The sequence below is a fragment of the Tupaia chinensis genome, unplaced genomic scaffold, assembly GCF_000334495.1.
Source record: "Tupaia chinensis unplaced genomic scaffold, TupChi_1.0 Scaffold000477_1, whole genome shotgun sequence".
Lineage (NCBI taxonomy): Eukaryota > Metazoa > Chordata > Mammalia > Scandentia > Tupaiidae > Tupaia > Tupaia belangeri.
Genome location: NW_006159986.1, coordinates 804697 through 823610, shown reverse-complemented (window position 1 = coordinate 823610; position 18914 = coordinate 804697). Strand labels below are relative to the sequence as shown.

Genomic DNA, 18914 nt, shown 5'->3' with positions numbered 1-18914 from the left:
TCTTTAAAAGGAAAAAAGAAAAACACCATGAGGTTACAACCAGCAAAATCCAGACTGTGAGAAGCTCTATAGGAAAAATTACCTAGTTTCTTCATTTTTTTTAAACGTTTTTGCTCATAGGGCACATGCACTTACCAGAGACAGTGAGAGCGAAAGTGAGAAATCACAACCCAAAGAGGACAGTCATACCGAAATCCCTTCTCCTAAGATCTTGGGCATGCATGCACATATGCCCAGTCTGATTCTCTAGCCACCAATTTAGGACTCAAACCACGGTCAGCCAAGTGGGAATCTAGCATAGTAACTATCATGCTACCTGCAGGCCCTATGACTTAGTTTCTTCTAAGGAAATAAAACAAAATTAAATGAAGAGGTATAATAAAGAGAACATATACAAAACATTATGGGCCAGCAGGTGCTATGGTAGTTAAAGTACTGGACTTCCACATGGCCAACTGCAGTTTGAATCCCCAGTCTGGTGGCTTCCTTTCTCATTTTCCTTCTCTTTCTCTCTCTGATGAGCACACACACCCTATAGCAAATTTTAAAAAATAATTTAATTAACAATTCTTTTCTTTTTTTTTTCCCAAGGGAGATTTTTACTATTGGGAACGTATACTTGCCAGAAAGACAGAAAGCAAGAAATCCCCCCACCCCTAGTAGGGATGGCCGTGCCTCAATCCCTTCTCCTCTGAGGATTCTAGGCAAGCATGCACACGTGTCCAGTATTAGCTTTAAGCCGCTGAGTCCAGGACTCAAAGTTGGCCATGTCGGAGTCCAATAACATAACCGTTACGTGTCTGCTAATTCCTATAATTATTATTTAAAAATAAGTAAATAAAACACTAGAGGGCTTAGGGGTTGGGAGAGAATGTCATGGTTAAGAATTCCACATGGCTGACTATATGGTTCAAGTCCTGGACTTGGCAGCTTTAAAACATGCCAGGTGCATATGCATGCATGTCCAAAATCCCAAAGGGAGAAAAAAATAGGGAAGAGATTACAGTATGATCATCCTCCAAGGGGGATACTTTCTTGCCTTTTTTCTGTCTCTCTCCAGTGAGAGCACATGCCCTCTGGCAAAATACAAAAAAAAGAGGCTAGAGATAATCAATCACAATCTAAGGGTCTTATTTGGATACCTCATTTTGCTTTCAATTCATACAAAGTTTTTTTTTTTTTTTTTTTAAAAAGAGAATTGAGAAAATGCTTAAAAGAAATGTGTTTGCAGGGGCCAGCACGTCATGTGGTGGTTAAGGGCACTGGACTCCCACATGGCCAACTGCAGTATGAGTCCTGGACCTGACAGCTTGCTTTCTCAGTTTCTCTCTCTCTCTCTCTCCCATACTCTGTCCCTCTCTGGTCAAATTAAAATAAATAAATGGGTAAATAAAGTTAAAAAAAAAAAAAAGAAACAAAGAAAGAACTGTGTTTTGATATTATTGTTCTGGGCTGACCCTGTGGTCTAGTGGTTAACAAAGCAGATCCCAAATGACCAACCACACAGTTCAAATCCCAGCCCTGGTAGCTTGAAAAACACAAAAGGCACATATGTTTGCATGTCCAAAACCCAAGAGGCTGGACAAAAAGAGGAGGAGGAATTGTGGCATACCCATAACCCATTGGCAGATACTTCCTCTTTCTCCATCTCTCTTTCTCTGGCAAATACATATACCCTCTGACAAAGTAAAAAAACAACAACCTGAAATCTGGTCAAAAGTTTACACCCATCCTTTCAAATATAAGACCTGCAAATAGCCAATGTAGAGAGAAAACAGAATATTTGTCAAAAATATGTTGAATTTACAAACAAAAGAAAACATTAAGAGACCCTTACCCACAGCTCCAAACATCTATGGCTGGTGTGTAACGCTCCTCTCCCAGAAGCAGCTCTGGAGGTCGGTACCACAGAGTAATGACTTTGTTTGTGTAAGGGCGACTAAAATGTAAAAAAACAACCATAACATAAATTTAAAATGACTTCTGGTGAAAATTATTCATACAACTAAATGCAAATAGAAATAGCTGTCAACTGAAGACTGTTAAACAGCTTCAAAGGAACCTAACAGCCCCAAAGTAAACTAGACCAAAGTAGGAGATGAAAAAAAGAAATAACTTCAGGGACCAGCAGTTAGCATAATGGCTATGTAGCTGGACTCCCATGTAGTCGACCGCAGTTCGATTCCCAGACCTGGTGGCTTAAACTCACGCCAGGCCCATGTGTGCGCGTGCCTAAGATCTCGAGAGGAGAATGGAGGAGAAGGGATTGCAGTGTGGCCATCCCTCCTGGGGGGTGATTTCTCGCTTTCTGTCTCTCTGTCTCTATCTTTCTGGCGAGCACATGCGCCCTATAGCAAAAACCTCTCCAAAAAAAAAAAAAAAAAACTTCCATTCTAATTTGAACAGACTTATTACAGCCATGAGCCAATACAAAAATTTAGGCAGAATTTATTTTCTAGACTCTAGATGGAAACATGTTCAGGTTACCAGGGAACTCTGACAGTTGTTGCAACTTGCAGAATACCAGAATATCCAAGAAAGATTCTCTTCTATTTCTCATATAGAATTCTGATAAATCCTTACCTCTCTTCAGAGTTATAGAGTCGAGCAAGTCCAAAATCTGCTAGTTTGATTTGTCCACTGTAAAGCAAAAAACAATTATTTTTGTCAGCAATAGCATTGACCTCCAAAGTATATAAAAAAAAATGCAAGTACCAGGGCCGGCAGGTGGTGTGGTGGATAAGGGTGTTGTACTCTCACATGGCTGACTGCAGTTCGAGTCCTGGACCTGGAAGCTTGCTTTCTGACTTTCCCTCCCTCCGTCCCCTCCTTCCCTCTCTCTCTCTCTATTCCACTCTGGTCAAATTAAAATAAAGTTAAGTAAATAAAGTTAAATAAAATAATTCTTTAAAAAAATGCAAGTACCAATTTGGGAATTAAAGTAATTTCCACAAATGAATGTTAACCTCTACTCTCAGTTCTGTTCTTTTTTTTTTTGGAGAGATTTTCACTGTAGGGCGCGTGCGCTCGCCAGACAGACAGAGAGACATAGAGACAGAAAGCGAGAAATCACCCCCCAGGGGGGATGGTCACGCCGCAATCCCTTCTCCTCCATTCTCCTCTCGGGATCTTGGGCACACACGCACACGCGCCCGGCGTGAGTTTTAAGCCACCGGGTCCGGGACACGAACCGCGGTCGACTACGTGGGAGTCCAGCGACATAGCCATTACGCTAACTGCTGGTTCCCCTCAGTTCTGTTCTTAAAGGTCATTCTCCCTGATTAATCCTCCTTTGACTATTCCAGTTCATAATAACTTGGGATTTTTTGGGGCACCACTATTTTTTTGGGTTTGACCATTTTTTTTTTCTTAAGAATTATTTTTATTTAACTTTATTTATCTTAATTTGACCAGAGAGGGAAGGAGTGTGTGAGAGAGAGAGAGAAAGCACGAAAGCAAGCCCCAGGTATGGGACCTGAACAGTGGTCAGCCATGTGGGAGTCTAGCGTCCTTGACCACCACATCACTTGCTGGCCCCAGATTTGACTTTTTAACTCAGTATTTATTTCATTACTTGATAAACAACAGTGACTAGAACTTACTAGAACTAGACTGAATACTTATTATTGGGGGAAAAAAAAGGAAAATAGACTGTTCTAGATTAACAGAGTTTTAAGGTTTTTAAACATGATTTTATTTATTTTAGTATAGAACACATGAATGTGCTCACCAGTGAGAAAGCAAGCCCCCAGGTTTGGAATTCAAATAGTGTTTGCTTTGATTAATAGAGGTTTAAGAGGCCCAGCAAACATACTCCATAATTCTTGATTTATTCTGATTTGAAAAAACTAGCTGCAAAAGACATTTTGCATATAACTAAAATACATAAAATTTGTACAGGGGTATTAGAAGTTACTAGGAAATAGTTAGATAATTTAAGGTCATATGGGATGATGTCTGAAATTTACTTTAAAATAACTCAAGCAGGGCCAGTCAGTGACATAGTGGTTAAGGAACCTGGATCCCACATAGCTGAGTATGCAGTTCAAATCCCAGATATAGCAATTTGAAAGACAAGCCAGGCATATCTGTGTGGAATATCTGCATGTCCCAGAATCTCAACAGGAGGGAGAGATGAGGAAAATGGATTAGGCTTGACCATTTCCCATCAGGGGATGCTTGCTCACTTTTTCTTTCCTGTTTTTTAGAGATTTTTCACTTAGGACACATGTACTTGCCAGAGAGAGAGAGAGAAATCACCCCACAGGGAGGATGGCCTTGCTGCAATCCCTTCTCTTAACAATGGTTGGACATGTGGGAGCCCCGCAATGTAACCACTACCCCATCTGCTGGCCTCCACTTCTTTCTTTTATCTCACTCTTTCTCTCTTGCATACACAAGCCCTCTGGCAAATATTTGTTTAAAAAATAGAAAAATAAAAAATATGGTAAAATAGGGGTCAGCAGGTGGTGTAATGGTTTAGGGCGCTGACTCCCACATGGCTGACACTGGTTCGGGTCCTGGACCTGGCAGCTTGCGTCCTTACTTTCCCTCTCTGGTTAAATTTAAATAAGTAAGTAAATAAAGTGAAATATTTTTTTTGAGAGGTTTTAGCTATAGGGCACGTGCGCTCGCCAGAAAGACAGAGAAAAACAGAGAGACAGAAAGCGAAAAATCAACACCCAGGAAGGATGGCCATGCCACAATCCCTTCTCCTCCTTTCTCCTCTTGGGTTTTTAAAAATTATTTTATTGAACTTAATTTATTTATTCATTTTAATTTGACCAAAGAGAGACAGAGTGAGAGAGAGAGAGAAAGTGAGAAGGCAAGCTGCCAGGTCTCAGACCTGAACTGCAGTCAGCTATGTGGGAGTCCAGCACCCTTAACCACCATGCCACCTGTCGGCCCTATCCTCTCGGGTTCTTATGCACCCATGCACACGCTCCCGGTGTGAGTTTAAGCCACTGGGTCTGGGACTTGAACTGCAGTCGACTACATGGGAGTCCAGAGACATAGCCATTACACCAACTGCTGGTCCCTAAAATACTTTAAAACTATGGTAAAATATAAACTGTATGCAAATTACTTATTAACCATATCAGTGTCTCAATTCTCTTACGAGCCCCTTCTACAAACATACTGCCACCACCTCCTATGATAAAAAGATATAGACTATCGCCTTAATATTAAGTTATCAGGAAAGTCATGATGTGTTTTTCTAAGAAAAAATGTGTCATGGCTTTCTTGACAACCTAATAATGTTTCTCTTAGAGAAAGTTCTCAAATTCTCATTTCAAGAACTTATAAGAAGTTTCCTGAGCAGCATTCTCAAAAATGTTAATTCAGCAGGTCATAACCCATAAATCTGAATTTCGACCATGTGATGTCAATGTAGCTGGACTGAGAAACTTTGAAAATCACTCATTTAAAAGAATCATAGGCAGGTGGTGTGGTGGTTAAGGATGCTGGACCCCCACACGGCCAATCGTGGTTGGAGTCCTGGACCTGGTGGCTTGCTTTCTCAACCCCCACCTCTATCACTCTCTGGTCAAAATTTAAAATAAAGGGACTAGCAGTTAGCATAATGGCTATGTCGCTGGACTCCCATGTAGTCGACCACAATCTGAGTCCTGGACCTGGTGACTTAAACTCACACCGGGCCCATGATCCCAAGATCCCAAGAGGAGAACAGAAGTGATTTCTTGCTTTCTGTCTATCTTTCTGGCGAGCGCACGCACCCTACAGCAAAAACCTCTCAAAAAAAAAAAAAAAAAGGGAACCAGCAGTTAGCATAATGGCTATGTCGCTGGATTCCCATGTAGTCGACCGTGGTTCTCATCCCAGACCCGGTGGCTTAAATCTCACGCCGGGCGCGTGTGCGCCCAAGATCCCGAGAGGAGAATGGAGGAGAAGGGACTGCGGCGTGACCATCCCCCCTGGGGGGTGATTTCTAGCTTTCTGTCTCTATGTCTCTCTCTGTCTGTCTGGCGAGCGCACGCACCCTATAGCAAAAAACCTCTCCAAAAAAAAAAAAGGAAAAAAAGTTTAAATAAATAAATGAAGTTAAATAAAATAATCCTTTAAAAATTAATAAATAAAAATAAAAGGATTATAACAAAGGGGCAGCAGGTGGCGTAGTGATTAAAGATGCTGAATTTTCACATGGTAAACTGAGTTCAAGTCCCACACTTAGTGGCTTGCTTTTTCTCTCACTCTCTTTGTCTCTCTCTGGTGAGCACAAGTGCTCTTTAACAAATTTAAAAATAATAATAACAAATTTAAATAATTATTTTTAAAAGAGATTTAAAAAAAAGAATCCTAAATGGAGCTAGCTAGGTGACATAGTGGTCAAGACAGCTAGATACCATATGGTTGACTGCTTAGTTCAAGTTCCAAACTCAGTGGCCTGATGTACATGCTGGGTTTATGTGTATTTATGCCAGATATCCTAAGAGAATGGAGGAAAAGAGACTGTTGCACGGCCATCTACCTTAGGAGAATTGGAGCAAATTGAAAGAAAAAAAGATTATAACTACATTGCACTCTGCTTAGTACTCTATCTTTGAAAGTAATGTCAAAAAATATTTTAAGAAATCGTGGGGGTGGGGAGGGCGGTAAGTGGTGTGGTAGTTAAGAGTGTTGGACTCCCACATGGCTGACTGGAGTTCAAGTCCTGGACCTGGTAGCTTGCTTTCTCCCTCCCTCTCTCTCACTTGCTCCCTCTGTCCCTCTATGGCCAAATTTAAAATAAATAAATAAATCTCTGGATTCCCACATGGCTGACCGTGATTCAGGTCCTGGATCTGGTGGCTTGATACTCACACCAGGTCCAAGTATGTGCACACCCAAGATCCTGGGAGAATGGAGGTTCTAGAAGGGACTGCAGCATGACTATCCCGATTTCTCACTTTCTCTCACATTGTCTCTTTCCTTCACCTTCACCCTCACCCTGTAAGCACACATGCCTTAAGGCAAAAACTTCTACAAAAAGAAAGAAAGAAAGAAAGAAAGAAAGAAAGAAAGAAAGAAAGAAAGAAAGAAAGAAAGAAAGAAAAAAGAAAGAAAGAAAGAAAAAAGAAAGAAAGAAAGAAATTGTAACACACAGTTGGCCCTACAGCCCTAAGGGAGTCAGATCCCACATGGCTGACCACATTTCAAATCCTGGCCCCAGTGGCTCGAAAAACCTCCCAGGTACATGTGCATGCAAGCCCACCATCTCAACAAGATGGAGAAATAAAGAAGGGATTATAATGTAACCACACCCCATTGAGGGGTATTTTCTTGCTCTGTCTCTCTCTAGATAGCACATATACCCTCTGGCAAATAAAAAGAAAAGAAATTGTATCACAAGGGACCAGTAGATGGCGTAATGGTTACATTGCTAGACCTCACTCAGTCAACTGTGGTTAAAGTCCTGAACCTGGTGGCTTGAAACTCACACTGGGTATATGTGTGTATATGCCCAAAATCCCGGGAGGAGAATGGAGGAAAAGGGATTGTGGCATGGCTATCCATCTGGGGGGTGATTTCTTGCCTTCTGTCTCTCTCTGTCTGTCTGGTGAGCACACATACCCTATAGCAAAAATCTCTCTTAAAAAGAAAAAAAGAAAAGAAAAGAAAAGAAATTGCATGACAAAATGTTGGAAAATAACCTTAAATTAATCATATTTATCTAAATTTGTGTAGCACATTCATTCTTTTTTTTTTTTTTTTTCAGTGTTTTTGCTATAAGGCACATGTGCTTGCCAGAGACAGTGAGAAAGAGAAAATAAAATGAGCTTCCTCACTGAAAAAAATGAAAGGGCCAGTCCTACAGCCTAGTAGATGGGGGAGTTGGATACTGTGTGGCCATCTGTAGTTCAAATCCAAGCCCTGAAGCTTGAAAAGCATACCAGATACGTATGCACGTAGGTGGGCCCAAGCTTCCGAAAGGATGGAATGATGGAAGAAACTGAAGCATGATGTGACCACGCTCCACTAGAGGGGGCGTTTCCTTTCTCCCTCTCCCTAGCAATCACAAGCAATCTCTGGCAATTAAAACAAAGAAAAAAGAAAAGCCATAAGGTGAGAGATTCTTAACATTTAAACTTACTTGCATCTATAACCTTACTTTGTTCTTTCCCTTCAATTACAGAAAAAGTGTGTCAACCTCTTTTATTGCCCAAAAATAATCAATCCCTCCATCGGTGACCTTGATCCCATAGCCTCTAGAAACTTGCTCCTTTAAATTACTTTGGTTCTTCAGCCCAGGGAGCCTAAAATCCACTGGGTAGGATCTGGGCAGAAGGACTAAAGGAAGGGGGATTGCACTATACCATGAATTCTCAATACCTCAATTCTCATGTGTGTGTGTGTGTGCACACACACTCTATCATGAATAAATAAATTTTAGGGCTGGCCTTGTGATGCAGTATTTAAGTGCTGTGTATTGGGAGCTGGACCACTCATGTCCAACCGTGATTCTAACTGCAACCCCAGACGCTTGAAAAACATGCCAAGTATGTGTGCATGCATGCCCCAAATCCGGAAAGGATAAAGAAATGGAGAAAAAAGGATCTTATAGAGGCCAGCAGGTGGCACAATGGTTATGGCTCTGGACTCTCACATGATGATGACAGCTAGAGTCCTAGAACAGGCAGCATGAAACTCACACCGGGTGTGTTGTGTGTGCTTGTGTGCCCAAAATCGCAAGAGAAGAATGGAGAAGGGATTGTAGCATGGCTGTCTCCACTGAGGGGTGATTTCTCACTTTCTGTCTCTCTGTATCTCTAGCAAGCACACATGCCCTACAGCAAAAATCACTCCAGTAAGTAAATTAATTAATTTAATTAAAGGATTGCAGCCTGTTGGGGGATACTTCTTCTCTTTTTCTCTTTCTCACGTGTACACATGTGTGCACATGGCTTCTGGCAATAAAAGAAAAAAACTGAAAAAAAATTAATTGATTCTTTCCTGAATCTTCAATATTTCCCCTTTTCATTAATTTTCTTTCCCCTTTGCATTTAAGTATGTTCAAATCTTGGGGCCAGTAGGTGGTGTTGAGGTTAAGATGGCTGGATCCTACATGGACAACTGTGCAGTTCAAGTCTCAGATCTTAAGACTTGAAAAACACACTGAATGCATGTATGTGCATGCCCAAATCCTGAGAAAAGAATGGGGGAGAAGGCATTGCTGCATGAAAATACTCCCTGGTGAAACACAGCCGGCAGCGGTTTGAATCCTGGACTGGCAGCTTGCTTTCTCTCTTTCTCTCTCTCTTGCCCCCTCCCCCTCTCCGGTTAAATTAAAAAATAAACAGTTAAATAATTCTGCAAAGAAAAAAAGTTAAAAAAGGAAAAAGAAAAAGAAAATACTTGGGGCTGGCAGGTGGCAAGGTGGTTGAGGGTGCTGGACACCCATATGGCCAACTGCGGTTTAAGTCCCAGACCTGGAGACTTGCTTTCTCACTTACCCCTCTCTCATCTCTCTCTGGAAATGTTAGAATAATAATGGTAAATAGAGTTAAATAAAATAATTCTTTCATAAAAAAAGAAAAGATAATACTCCCTGGAAGGTGATTTCTCACTTTCCCTCTCTGTATCTTTCCAGTAAGTGCTTACACTCTATAGCAAACTAAATACATACATAATAATGAAAAAGTTTGGGACCAGCAGATGGCGTAATGATTATGTTGCTGAACTCCCATGTAGTCAACCACTGTTAGAGTCCTGGACCCAGTGGCTTAAAATTCACGCCAGGGTGGGTGCAAGAGGAGAGAGCACTAGGGGGACATAGTGGAGCAGACACCAAGTGGGTGAGGGACACAAGCTAGTGGGTCTGTGAGAGACCAAACTGAGGAGCAAAGGCCACGAGTGTTGCTGACAAGCAATAGGGAAGAAACAGAAAAACAAGAGCGAAGACAATACCAAGGACGACACTGCTCTTGAGGCCTTGGCTGCAGAAACAGAAGGAACTGGTGCTGCGAAGGAACAGGAACCTCAAAAATCGAAGGGGGAAAGAAAAAGGAGGAAAAAAAGCAGGTCTTTGATGAAGGTGATACCCTGAAACTAGAAGAATTTGTCTTTGGAAGTTCAAGGCAACAAAGCCAACAAAGAAATTGCTATAGTAAAGCCAACAGAAAACAATGAAGAATTCACCTCAAAACAAGATTTTTTAAAAAAAGGACAGATCAAAAACAAGTTTTGATGATAATGATAGTGAAGAAATTGAATATAGAGATACAAAGTCAAAGACTGCAAAATCGAAGGTGGAAATATATTGAGAGTGGTAATGATGATGATGACTTTAATAAACTTTAAAAAAGTTAAAAGGAAAGCTCAGAAATCAAATAAAAAGTGAGATGGGTCAGAAGAGGATGATGATAGCCCCCACAAAAATGGAAGAGCATTCCAGAGCAAATTCTTCAGGTGAAAGTGGGGATGAATCAGATGAATTTTTGCAGTCCAGAAAAGGAAAGGGAAAAAAAAACAAACAGAAAAATAAGCCAGGTCCCTAATGTAGAGTGAGAATGAAAATGATGACTCCTTTTTCAATACTAACATTGTGGCCCAGGGAACCAGCAGGTGGCGTAGTGGTTAAGGCGCTGGACATTCCCACATGGCCAACCCTGGTTCAGGTCCTGGTAAAAATAAAATAAGTAAATGGATAAATAAAATGAAAAATAATTAAAAAAAAAAAAAAAAGATTGTGGCCCAGAAGGCAGTAGAAAAGAGTGTGAAAGAAAAAAGTGAGATGAGAAAACACAAAACTGTGGAAGCTGAAAGTAAAAGAAGATCTTAGGCCAGCAGGTGGCATAGTGGTTAAGGGTGCTAGACTACCACATGGCTGACCATGGTTCGAGTCCCAGATCTGGTGGCTTGCTTTCTCACTTTCCTTCTCTTTCTCTCTCTTGCTCTGTCCCTCTCTGGTCAAATTTTTAAAATAAGTAAATACATAAAGTAAAATAAAATAATTATTAAAAAGAAAAAAAGACAAGTTAGAAACAGGAGAAAAGGATCTAAGTAAACAAAAAGAATCCCAAAAGAAATCAGAAGAGGAAGCTGTAAAATCCAAGGTGACTCTTAATACGGGAGCCACCCCTGCATCTGAAGAGAGAGACCCACAGATGCGGGAAGAAAAAGAAAGAAGGAAAAAAACAAACAAAAAAATCCCTCGCACTAGGCATGTGTGGGTGCAAGCCCAAAATCCCAAGAGGAGATTGGAAGAGACTATGGCGTGGCCACCCCTGCTAGGGGGAAGAATTTCTAGCTTTCTGTCTCTCTGTCTCTGTTTCTCTAGTAAGCACATATACCCCACAGCAAAAAAACTCTCTTAAAAATAAATAAATATGGGACCAGCAAGTGGCATGGTGGTTAAGGTGCTAGACACTCTCACACGGCTGACCACAGTCTAAGTCCCAGACCTGGTGGCTTGCTTTCTCATTTCCCCTCTTTCTCTCTCTCTGGTCAAATTATAAATAAATGAATGAATGAATAAAATTAAATAAAATAAATATAAATAAATAATAAAGTTCAAATCTCTACCTTCTTTAAAATAAAAAAAAATTAAAGACACACCCACCACTACCTTCTCATTGATTGTGCTACCCATTTGTTTATTTCCTACAATGTACTAACATCACTATTAGCCTTTTACTTTTCAGACTCTCTTCTTGGGTCTTCTAACTTATCTATGGCCACCCCTTTAATTTTTTTTAGGTTTCTGCCATAAGGCATAGGAGTTCACCAGAGACATGGAGAAGGGAAAATGAGAATTAATCTCCAAGGGAAATGCTCACACCATAATCCCTTCTCCTCCATTTGTCTCTCAGGATTTTGGACTTTCACGCACATGCAACCATTGAGATCAAGCCGCTAGGTCTGGGATTCAAACCACAGTTGGTCATGCGGCAGTCCAGTGCCTTAACCACCATGCCACCTGCTGGCCCTAGGCAATGACCCTTTCTTAAACTTGGCTATCTTTTTTTTTAATTTAAGAGTTATTTACTTGGGGGGCTGGCAGATGGCATGGTGGTTAAGAGCACTGGTACTCCCACATAGCCAACCATGGTTGAGTCCCAGACCTGGCAGTTTGCTTTCTCACTTCCTCTCTCTCTCTCACACACACACACACTCTGCCCCTACCGGGTCAAATTAAAAATAAATAAAGTTAGGGGCTGGCACTTGGCATAGTGGTTGAAGTGCTGGACTTCCACATGGCCAACCACGGTTTGAGTCACAAACCTAGAGGCTTATTTCCTATTTTCCCTTTCTCTCTCTCTGGTCAAATTAAACAATAATGATGATAAATGAAATAAAATAATAAAATAAGTAAATAAAGTTAAATAATAAAAAATAATTCTTAAAAAAAAAAAAAAAAGAATTATTTACTTGGGCCAGTCGGTGGCATGGTGGTTGGAGCACTGGGTTCCCAAATGGCCAACCATGACTCGAGTCCCAGACTTGGTAGCTAGCTTTCTCACTTTCCCCCCCTCTCTCTGTGTCTCTGAACAAATTAAATAATACTAATAATAACAAAGACAATTTTTAAAGGATTATTTACTATTACTATTGTTATTATTATTATTATTATTTTAATTCACCAGAGAGAGAAGGAAAGTGAGAAAGCAAGTCTCCAGGTCCAGGATTAGAACTGCACTCCGCTATGTTGAAGTCTAGTGCCTTAACCACGATATCACTTGCTAGCCCATAACCTTCCCTATCTTAGACTCACAATATTTCTCTCATTTTCTTTATATCTTTCGAACCATCTCAGTTGGGTTCCACTGCTGACATCTTTTCTATGCTCAGTAACTTCCAAATCTACACTGCTACTCTGGATCTGCCTATTAGATGCCCCAGATATAACAATAGCTATTCAAAAGGGGTTCACTCCTCACCCCATCCATCTTGCTCTTCTTTGTTCTTTATGTTGACTGGTAATGACATCTATCTAGCTAGTTTCTCAATTCAGAAACCTGTGAGTTGGGTTGATGCTGTAGCCTAGTGGCTTAAAGGGCCATATTTCACATGGGCAACTGCATAGTTCAAATTTTAACTTGAGTAGCCTAAAAAACACGGTGGGGTATATGCATGCCCAACAACCCCAAGAGGAGAATGAAGGAGAAGGAATTACAGCACGGTCCTCCCTGCTGAGGGAAGATTTCTCACTTTCTCTCTCTGTCTCATCTCCAGTGAATACATGTGCCCTGTGGCAAAAATATACATTAAAAAAAAAAAAAAAAAAAAGCAAAAATAAAAGAAAGAAAAAAAAAAAATGCATGCATGCCCAAATTCCTGACAAGACAGAGATATGGAGAAGTGACTACACTATGACCGTGCCCCATTGGGGTACTCTCTCCCTCTTCCACTCTCTGGCAAGTCCATGTACCATCATCTGGCAAATGAAGAAAACTACTAAAGGCCAGAAAGCTGCAGGGTGACAGCCATCATCACCAAGTTCTTGATGCATTATTTACTTTAAATGGAGAGTCACCAACCTCCAACTTAGTTTCTTTTTTGCAGAGGTTTTTGCTATAGGGCGCATGCACATGCCCAAAAGAAAAAGACAGAGAGACAGAAAGCAAGAAATCATCCCCCAGGGGAGATGGCCACGCTGCAATCCCTTCTCCTCCATTCTCCTCTTGGGATCTTGGGCACATGCGCACATGCACCCGGCATGTGTTTGAGCCACCGGGTTGGGACTCGAACCACAGTAGACCACATGAGAGTCCAGCAACATAACTATTACGCCAACTGCTGGCCCCTCAACCAACCTCCACCTATAACGAGAATTGTGAGACACAGATACAGAAACCATGTGTTATTTGTTAATAAGATATTTAAGTACTATTTAAAATGTTTTACTTCTATAATTAAAAAAAAAAAAAAAAAAAAAAAACCAAATCAGAACACTTTGAGGGCCCCCTTTGAACTACAGATAAAGTTTAGGCTCCTTAGTGGGGTACACAAGATCCTTAAACTGGCTTCTCATAAATAACCAACTTCATCTCTTATTATTACATACTTTATTTTTCCTGCACTAGCAATGTTGATCTGTTTACATTTTTCAATACATAAGATGTTATTTTCATGTTTTTTTTTTTTTTTTACTTTTACTATGAATCAAATTTCCTCAAAAGGGAAATTTCATTGATTTCTTTATTCCCTCACAAACAGACCAACTGTAATCGAATGAGGTGAATATTCGCCTCAAGATTTTGTTGTCTTCATAATAGAAAAGATGAGGCTTAGAACTGGATCACTTGACCCTTTCTCTTATCTCCTGCCAGTTCATAATGCTTACATCTCTAATAGCCAGCGTCCTCTTAGATCTGCAGCTGGGCTCAACACGTTCAAGCCTCAGCTCAATCTTCTTTGTAGTTTTTGCCTTTTCCCAGGAAATAGGCCTAGTCTGTCCACCACAGCCACTCTGCTTCCTGTCACAACACCACCTTCCCTGAGCGTACAGAGAATCCTTGCCCTTTTTGTGCTGTGTCACTTTATGAGGCTGGTGCTTGCCACACTTCTTACAAAAGGTCCAGTGGGTTTTAAGGACACTCACCATGCTTGTGGGCCTGCTATCTGCACAGAAAGTTATTTTCATGTTTTGTGTGTTTTTGTGCATGCGGTTTCCTCTCTAAAACTTTCACCGCCCGTTGGGCTAGTCTCGTAGCTCAGGACTTAAGTGCCATGAGTAGGGAACCGGATTCCACATGACCTACTGTGAGTTGAAGCCTGACCCTGGAGGCCCAAGAAACATGCCAGCCAGGTGCATGTGCTTACATGCCCCAAATCCTAATAAGATGGAGAAACAAAAGATAGGGGATTGTAGTATGACAATACCCCACTGGGGAATACTTGCGTGCTCTCTCTCTCTCCCCCAAGTCCCCTGGTAAGCACACACATCGTCTCGCAATTAAAAACTTTTTTCAATCACCCATTATCAGTTTTTTTTTAATAAATTCCTATTCAATCCTCAAGACTGTATCTTTCCAGGTGTTTCCAAATTTAAAATAAATAGATAAATAAAGGGATTAATAAATGTTAACTAAACTGAGCAATTTGTTTGTTTAGTTTCCCTGCTAAATCCTGAGCTCCAGGCTAGCCACTGGTATGGTGGTTAAGATAGCTAGATTCCACACAAATGCATGGTTTGAGTCCCAGACCCAGTGGCTTGAAAAATATACTAGATACATGGGCGTGCCTGCCCAAAATCCAAGAGTAAAATAAAAGAGAAGGGATTGCAGCATGGCCATTCCCCTGGAGTGAGATTTCTCATTTTTCCTCTCTCTCTCTCTTTCTCTCTCTAGTGAGTACATGTGCCTATGGCAAAAATATTAAAAACAAAAACAGAAATAAAAAAACCTCTGCACTTTACAGTGATCATTCATCCTGTATGGTGAGACTTTCAGTGCTAAAACCACATTAAGTTCCAGAGAACACTGTAAGGTTGGTTACTCTACTCCATATATATAAGAAATGTTTCATAATCATTCCACATTTCTATCTAGATGTTCAATATAATTAAACACGAATGCTTAAAACGATGGATGAATCAGATGAAGACAAATATAAACAACCCAATTACCTACAAGACCAAATACTGCCCTGATTTAATGGTACAAGACTTGTTTTTTAACTTCAATAGTAGCATGTACAACTTATTTATTATTACCACTGCAACTCTGGCAAATAAGCACAAAGAAATTAGACGATAAATTCTTCTAAAGAATAAATACCTGTTCAAAATCAGATTTATGTTTATGCTATTAAAACTTTAAAGGGGCTGGCAGGTGGCACAGAGATTAATTAAGATGCTAGATCCCATATGGCTGACTCTGCAGTTTGAGTCCTGGGCTGGTCGTTTGAAAATTATGCTGGCACATTCATGCCAAAAATCCCTAAAGGAAAATGGAGAAAAAGGGATGGCAATTTGGCCATCCTCCCTGGGGTGATTTCTCACTTTCCCACTCTTTCTTGCTGTCTCTTTATCTCTCTGGCAAGTGCACTGGGCCCTATAGCAAAAACTAAAATAAATATGGTGCCAATAGGTAGTGTGGTGGATGGGGTACTGGATTCCCACGTGGCCAACCACAATTCAAGTCCTGCACCTAGCGTCTTGCTTTCCCTTTCTCTCTCTCTGTCTCTCTCTGGTTAAATTGAAAATAATAACAACAAATTGAATTAAATAAATACATCTTTTTTAAAAAAAGGATAGATAGTTCCTATGGTATAATTATCAGCTCTATGTAAATGCAAAAAAACTTCACTATTGAATCTACTTAAAATCTCTTTCTAAAAATTATTTATTTGGGGGACCAGCAGGTGGTGTGGTGGTTAAGGCGCTGGACACTTCCACATGGCTGACCAGGGTTCGAGTCCTAAATCTGGTGGCTTGCTTTCTCACTTCTTCTCTCTCTCTCTCTCATCCTCTGTCTCTCTCTGGTCAAATTAAGAAATAAATTAATTAATAAAGAAAATAATAATTCAAAAAAATTATTTATTTAATTTTATTTGTTAATTCATTTACTTTAATTTTACCAGAGAGAGAGAGACACACACACACACAGAGGGAAAGTGAGAAAGCAAGCCACCAGGTCCAGGACTCGAACCATGGTAGGCCATGTGGGAGTGTCCAGCACCTTGACCACCATACCACCTGTTGGTCCCAGAATCTTAATATCCCAATAATCTCAACAAATAAACAAAAGTCAGAAGACAAAAGGAAAGTTCTTAACTATTTTTGGTTACTATGTTACCTGTTATTCAGCAGAATGTTAGAACATTTAATATCCCGATGCAGGAAATTCTTTTTGTGACAGTAATCCAATCCTTCCATTAGCTGTTTCATGAAAGACTTGATATGGTCCTCAGAAAAGTGCACCAAACCGGATTCTAGGAGTCCCATTAAATCATGGTCCATATACTCAAATACAAGGTAAAAGGCACCTGTATAAAAAAATTGGTTAAAATAGTAAAAACAAGAAGAAGATAGTTGCCAAAATAACAACAGCTCAAATTTTAATGTAATTTTAAAATAGTTACTTATTTAATTCCGTTTGTTATCATTATTTTTAATTTGACCAGACAGAGACAGAGAGAAAAAGGGAAAGTAAGAATGCAAGCCGCCAGGTCAGGGACTCAAACCATAGTCAGCTTGTGGGACACCTTCAACTGCCACGCCCACCTGCCAGCTCTGTTTTTTACTTGTTTTTCGTTTTTTTTTTCTTTTTTAAAGAATTATTTATTGGGGGACCAGTAGGTGGCGTGGTGGTTAAGGCGCTGGACACTCCCACATGGCCGACCACAGTTCGAGTCCCGGATCTGATGGCTTCCTTTCTCACTTTCCCTCTCTCTCTTTCCTCCTCTTTGTCTCTCTCTGGTCAAATTAAAATAAATGAGTGAATAAATAAAATTAAATAAATAATTAACAACAACAAAAACGAATTATTTATTGGGACCAGCAGGTGACGTGGTGGTTAAGGCACTGGACACTCCCACACAGCGGTCCATGGTTCGAGTCCCGAGCCTGGAGGCTTGGTTTCTCACTTCCTCTCTCTCTCTCTTTCTCTTTCTCTTTGGTCAAATTAAAATAAAACAAATGAATAAATAAAATTAAATTAAAATAATTCTTTTTAAAAAAGAATCATTTATTTAATTCCTTTTTTTTTTTTTTAGAGGTTTTTACTATAGGGTGCATCACTCGCCACAAAGACAGACAGAAAACAAGAAATCACCCCCTAGGGGGGATGGCCACACTGCAATCCCTTCTCCTCCGTTCTCCTCTCAGGATCTTAGGCACGCACGTACATGTGCCCAGTGTGAGTTTGAGCCACCAGGTCTGGAACTCGAACCACAGTCAACTACATGGGAGTCCAGAGACACAGTCATTACACTAACTGCTGGTCCAATTTTAAAAGTTGACCATAGCACTCAAATGACCCCTCAATTTTATAGATTAATTAAAAGAAAGTGAATTGGGCCCAGCACATGGCATAGTGGTTAAGGTATTAGAATTTCCACATGGCTGACCACGGTTCAAGTCCTGACCTTGGTGGCTTGCTTTCTCTCTCTCCCTCTCTCTGTCTCTCTTCCTCTGCAAAAACTCATGTGAAAAACTAATAAATAAACTGGGACCAGCAGTTAGCATAATGGCTATGTCGCTGGACTCCCACGTAATCGACCATGGTTCGCATCCCGGACCCGGTGGCTTAAAACTCACGCCAGGCGCATGTGCGTGCATGCCCAAGATCCCGAGAGGAGAATGGAGGAGAAGGGATTGCAGCGTGACCATCCCCCTGGGGGGTGATTTCTCGCTTTCTGTCTCTATGTCTCTCTCTGTCTGGTGAGCGCATGCGCCCTGTAGCGAAAAACCTCCCCCCCCAAAAAAAACCTAATAAATAAATTAATTAAATAATTTTTTTAAAAAATTATATATAAAAAAAGAAAGTGAATCATCTAATTCAACTCTCTAAAATTTGTAAGTAAATAAAAGGAGTAAGATGCTAAAAGAATACTACATAACTTAAAATTAACTACCTTTCCTCTTTTCACAGGGTGTGTGATAAAGGCAAATACTGTAAAATAACAAACACTAGAAGGCCCGAACACTGGCACAGCAGTTAAATGTGATGCTCTGTAAGGCTGATCCATGTTCTCGATCCATGTAGAAGACATTCCTGAGTATACCAGACGCATGTGTGCCAACGATCCAGGGTTGGTTCAAGCTAGTGGTGCCCATACCCTGTTGAGGTTACTGTCTGGATCAGGAAGGAAATAAACTTAAGGAAAAAAACTCTTATTTTTTTTGGAGAGGTTTTCACTATATGGCACATGTGCTCGCCAGAAAGACAGAGAGACAGAAAGCGAGAAATCACCCCCCCACAGGGGATGGTCACGCTGCAATCCCTTCTCCTCCATTCTCATCTCGGGAT

General features: G+C 40.5%; 1 protein-coding gene across 9 annotated transcripts in view; it reads right to left on the bottom strand.

Annotated features, from left to right (window-relative positions):
- Window positions 1-18914, bottom strand: part of CDK12 (cyclin dependent kinase 12) — a 135436-nt gene that overhangs the window by 77142 nt on the left and 39380 nt on the right. For all 9 annotated transcript variants that reach the window (XR_003550608.1, XR_335621.3, XR_335623.3 and 6 more), the window contains 3 exons: window positions 16740-16929; window positions 2584-2640; window positions 1838-1939 (listed from right to left, as the gene is read on the bottom strand). Coding sequence is in view for 5 of the 9 variants with exons in the window: in XM_006155889.3 (XP_006155951.1) it covers window positions 1838-1939; window positions 2584-2640; window positions 16740-16929 (349 nt within the window). In the remaining 4 variants the exon portion in view is untranslated. The remainder of the gene's footprint in view (window positions 1-1837; window positions 1940-2583; window positions 2641-16739; window positions 16930-18914) is intronic.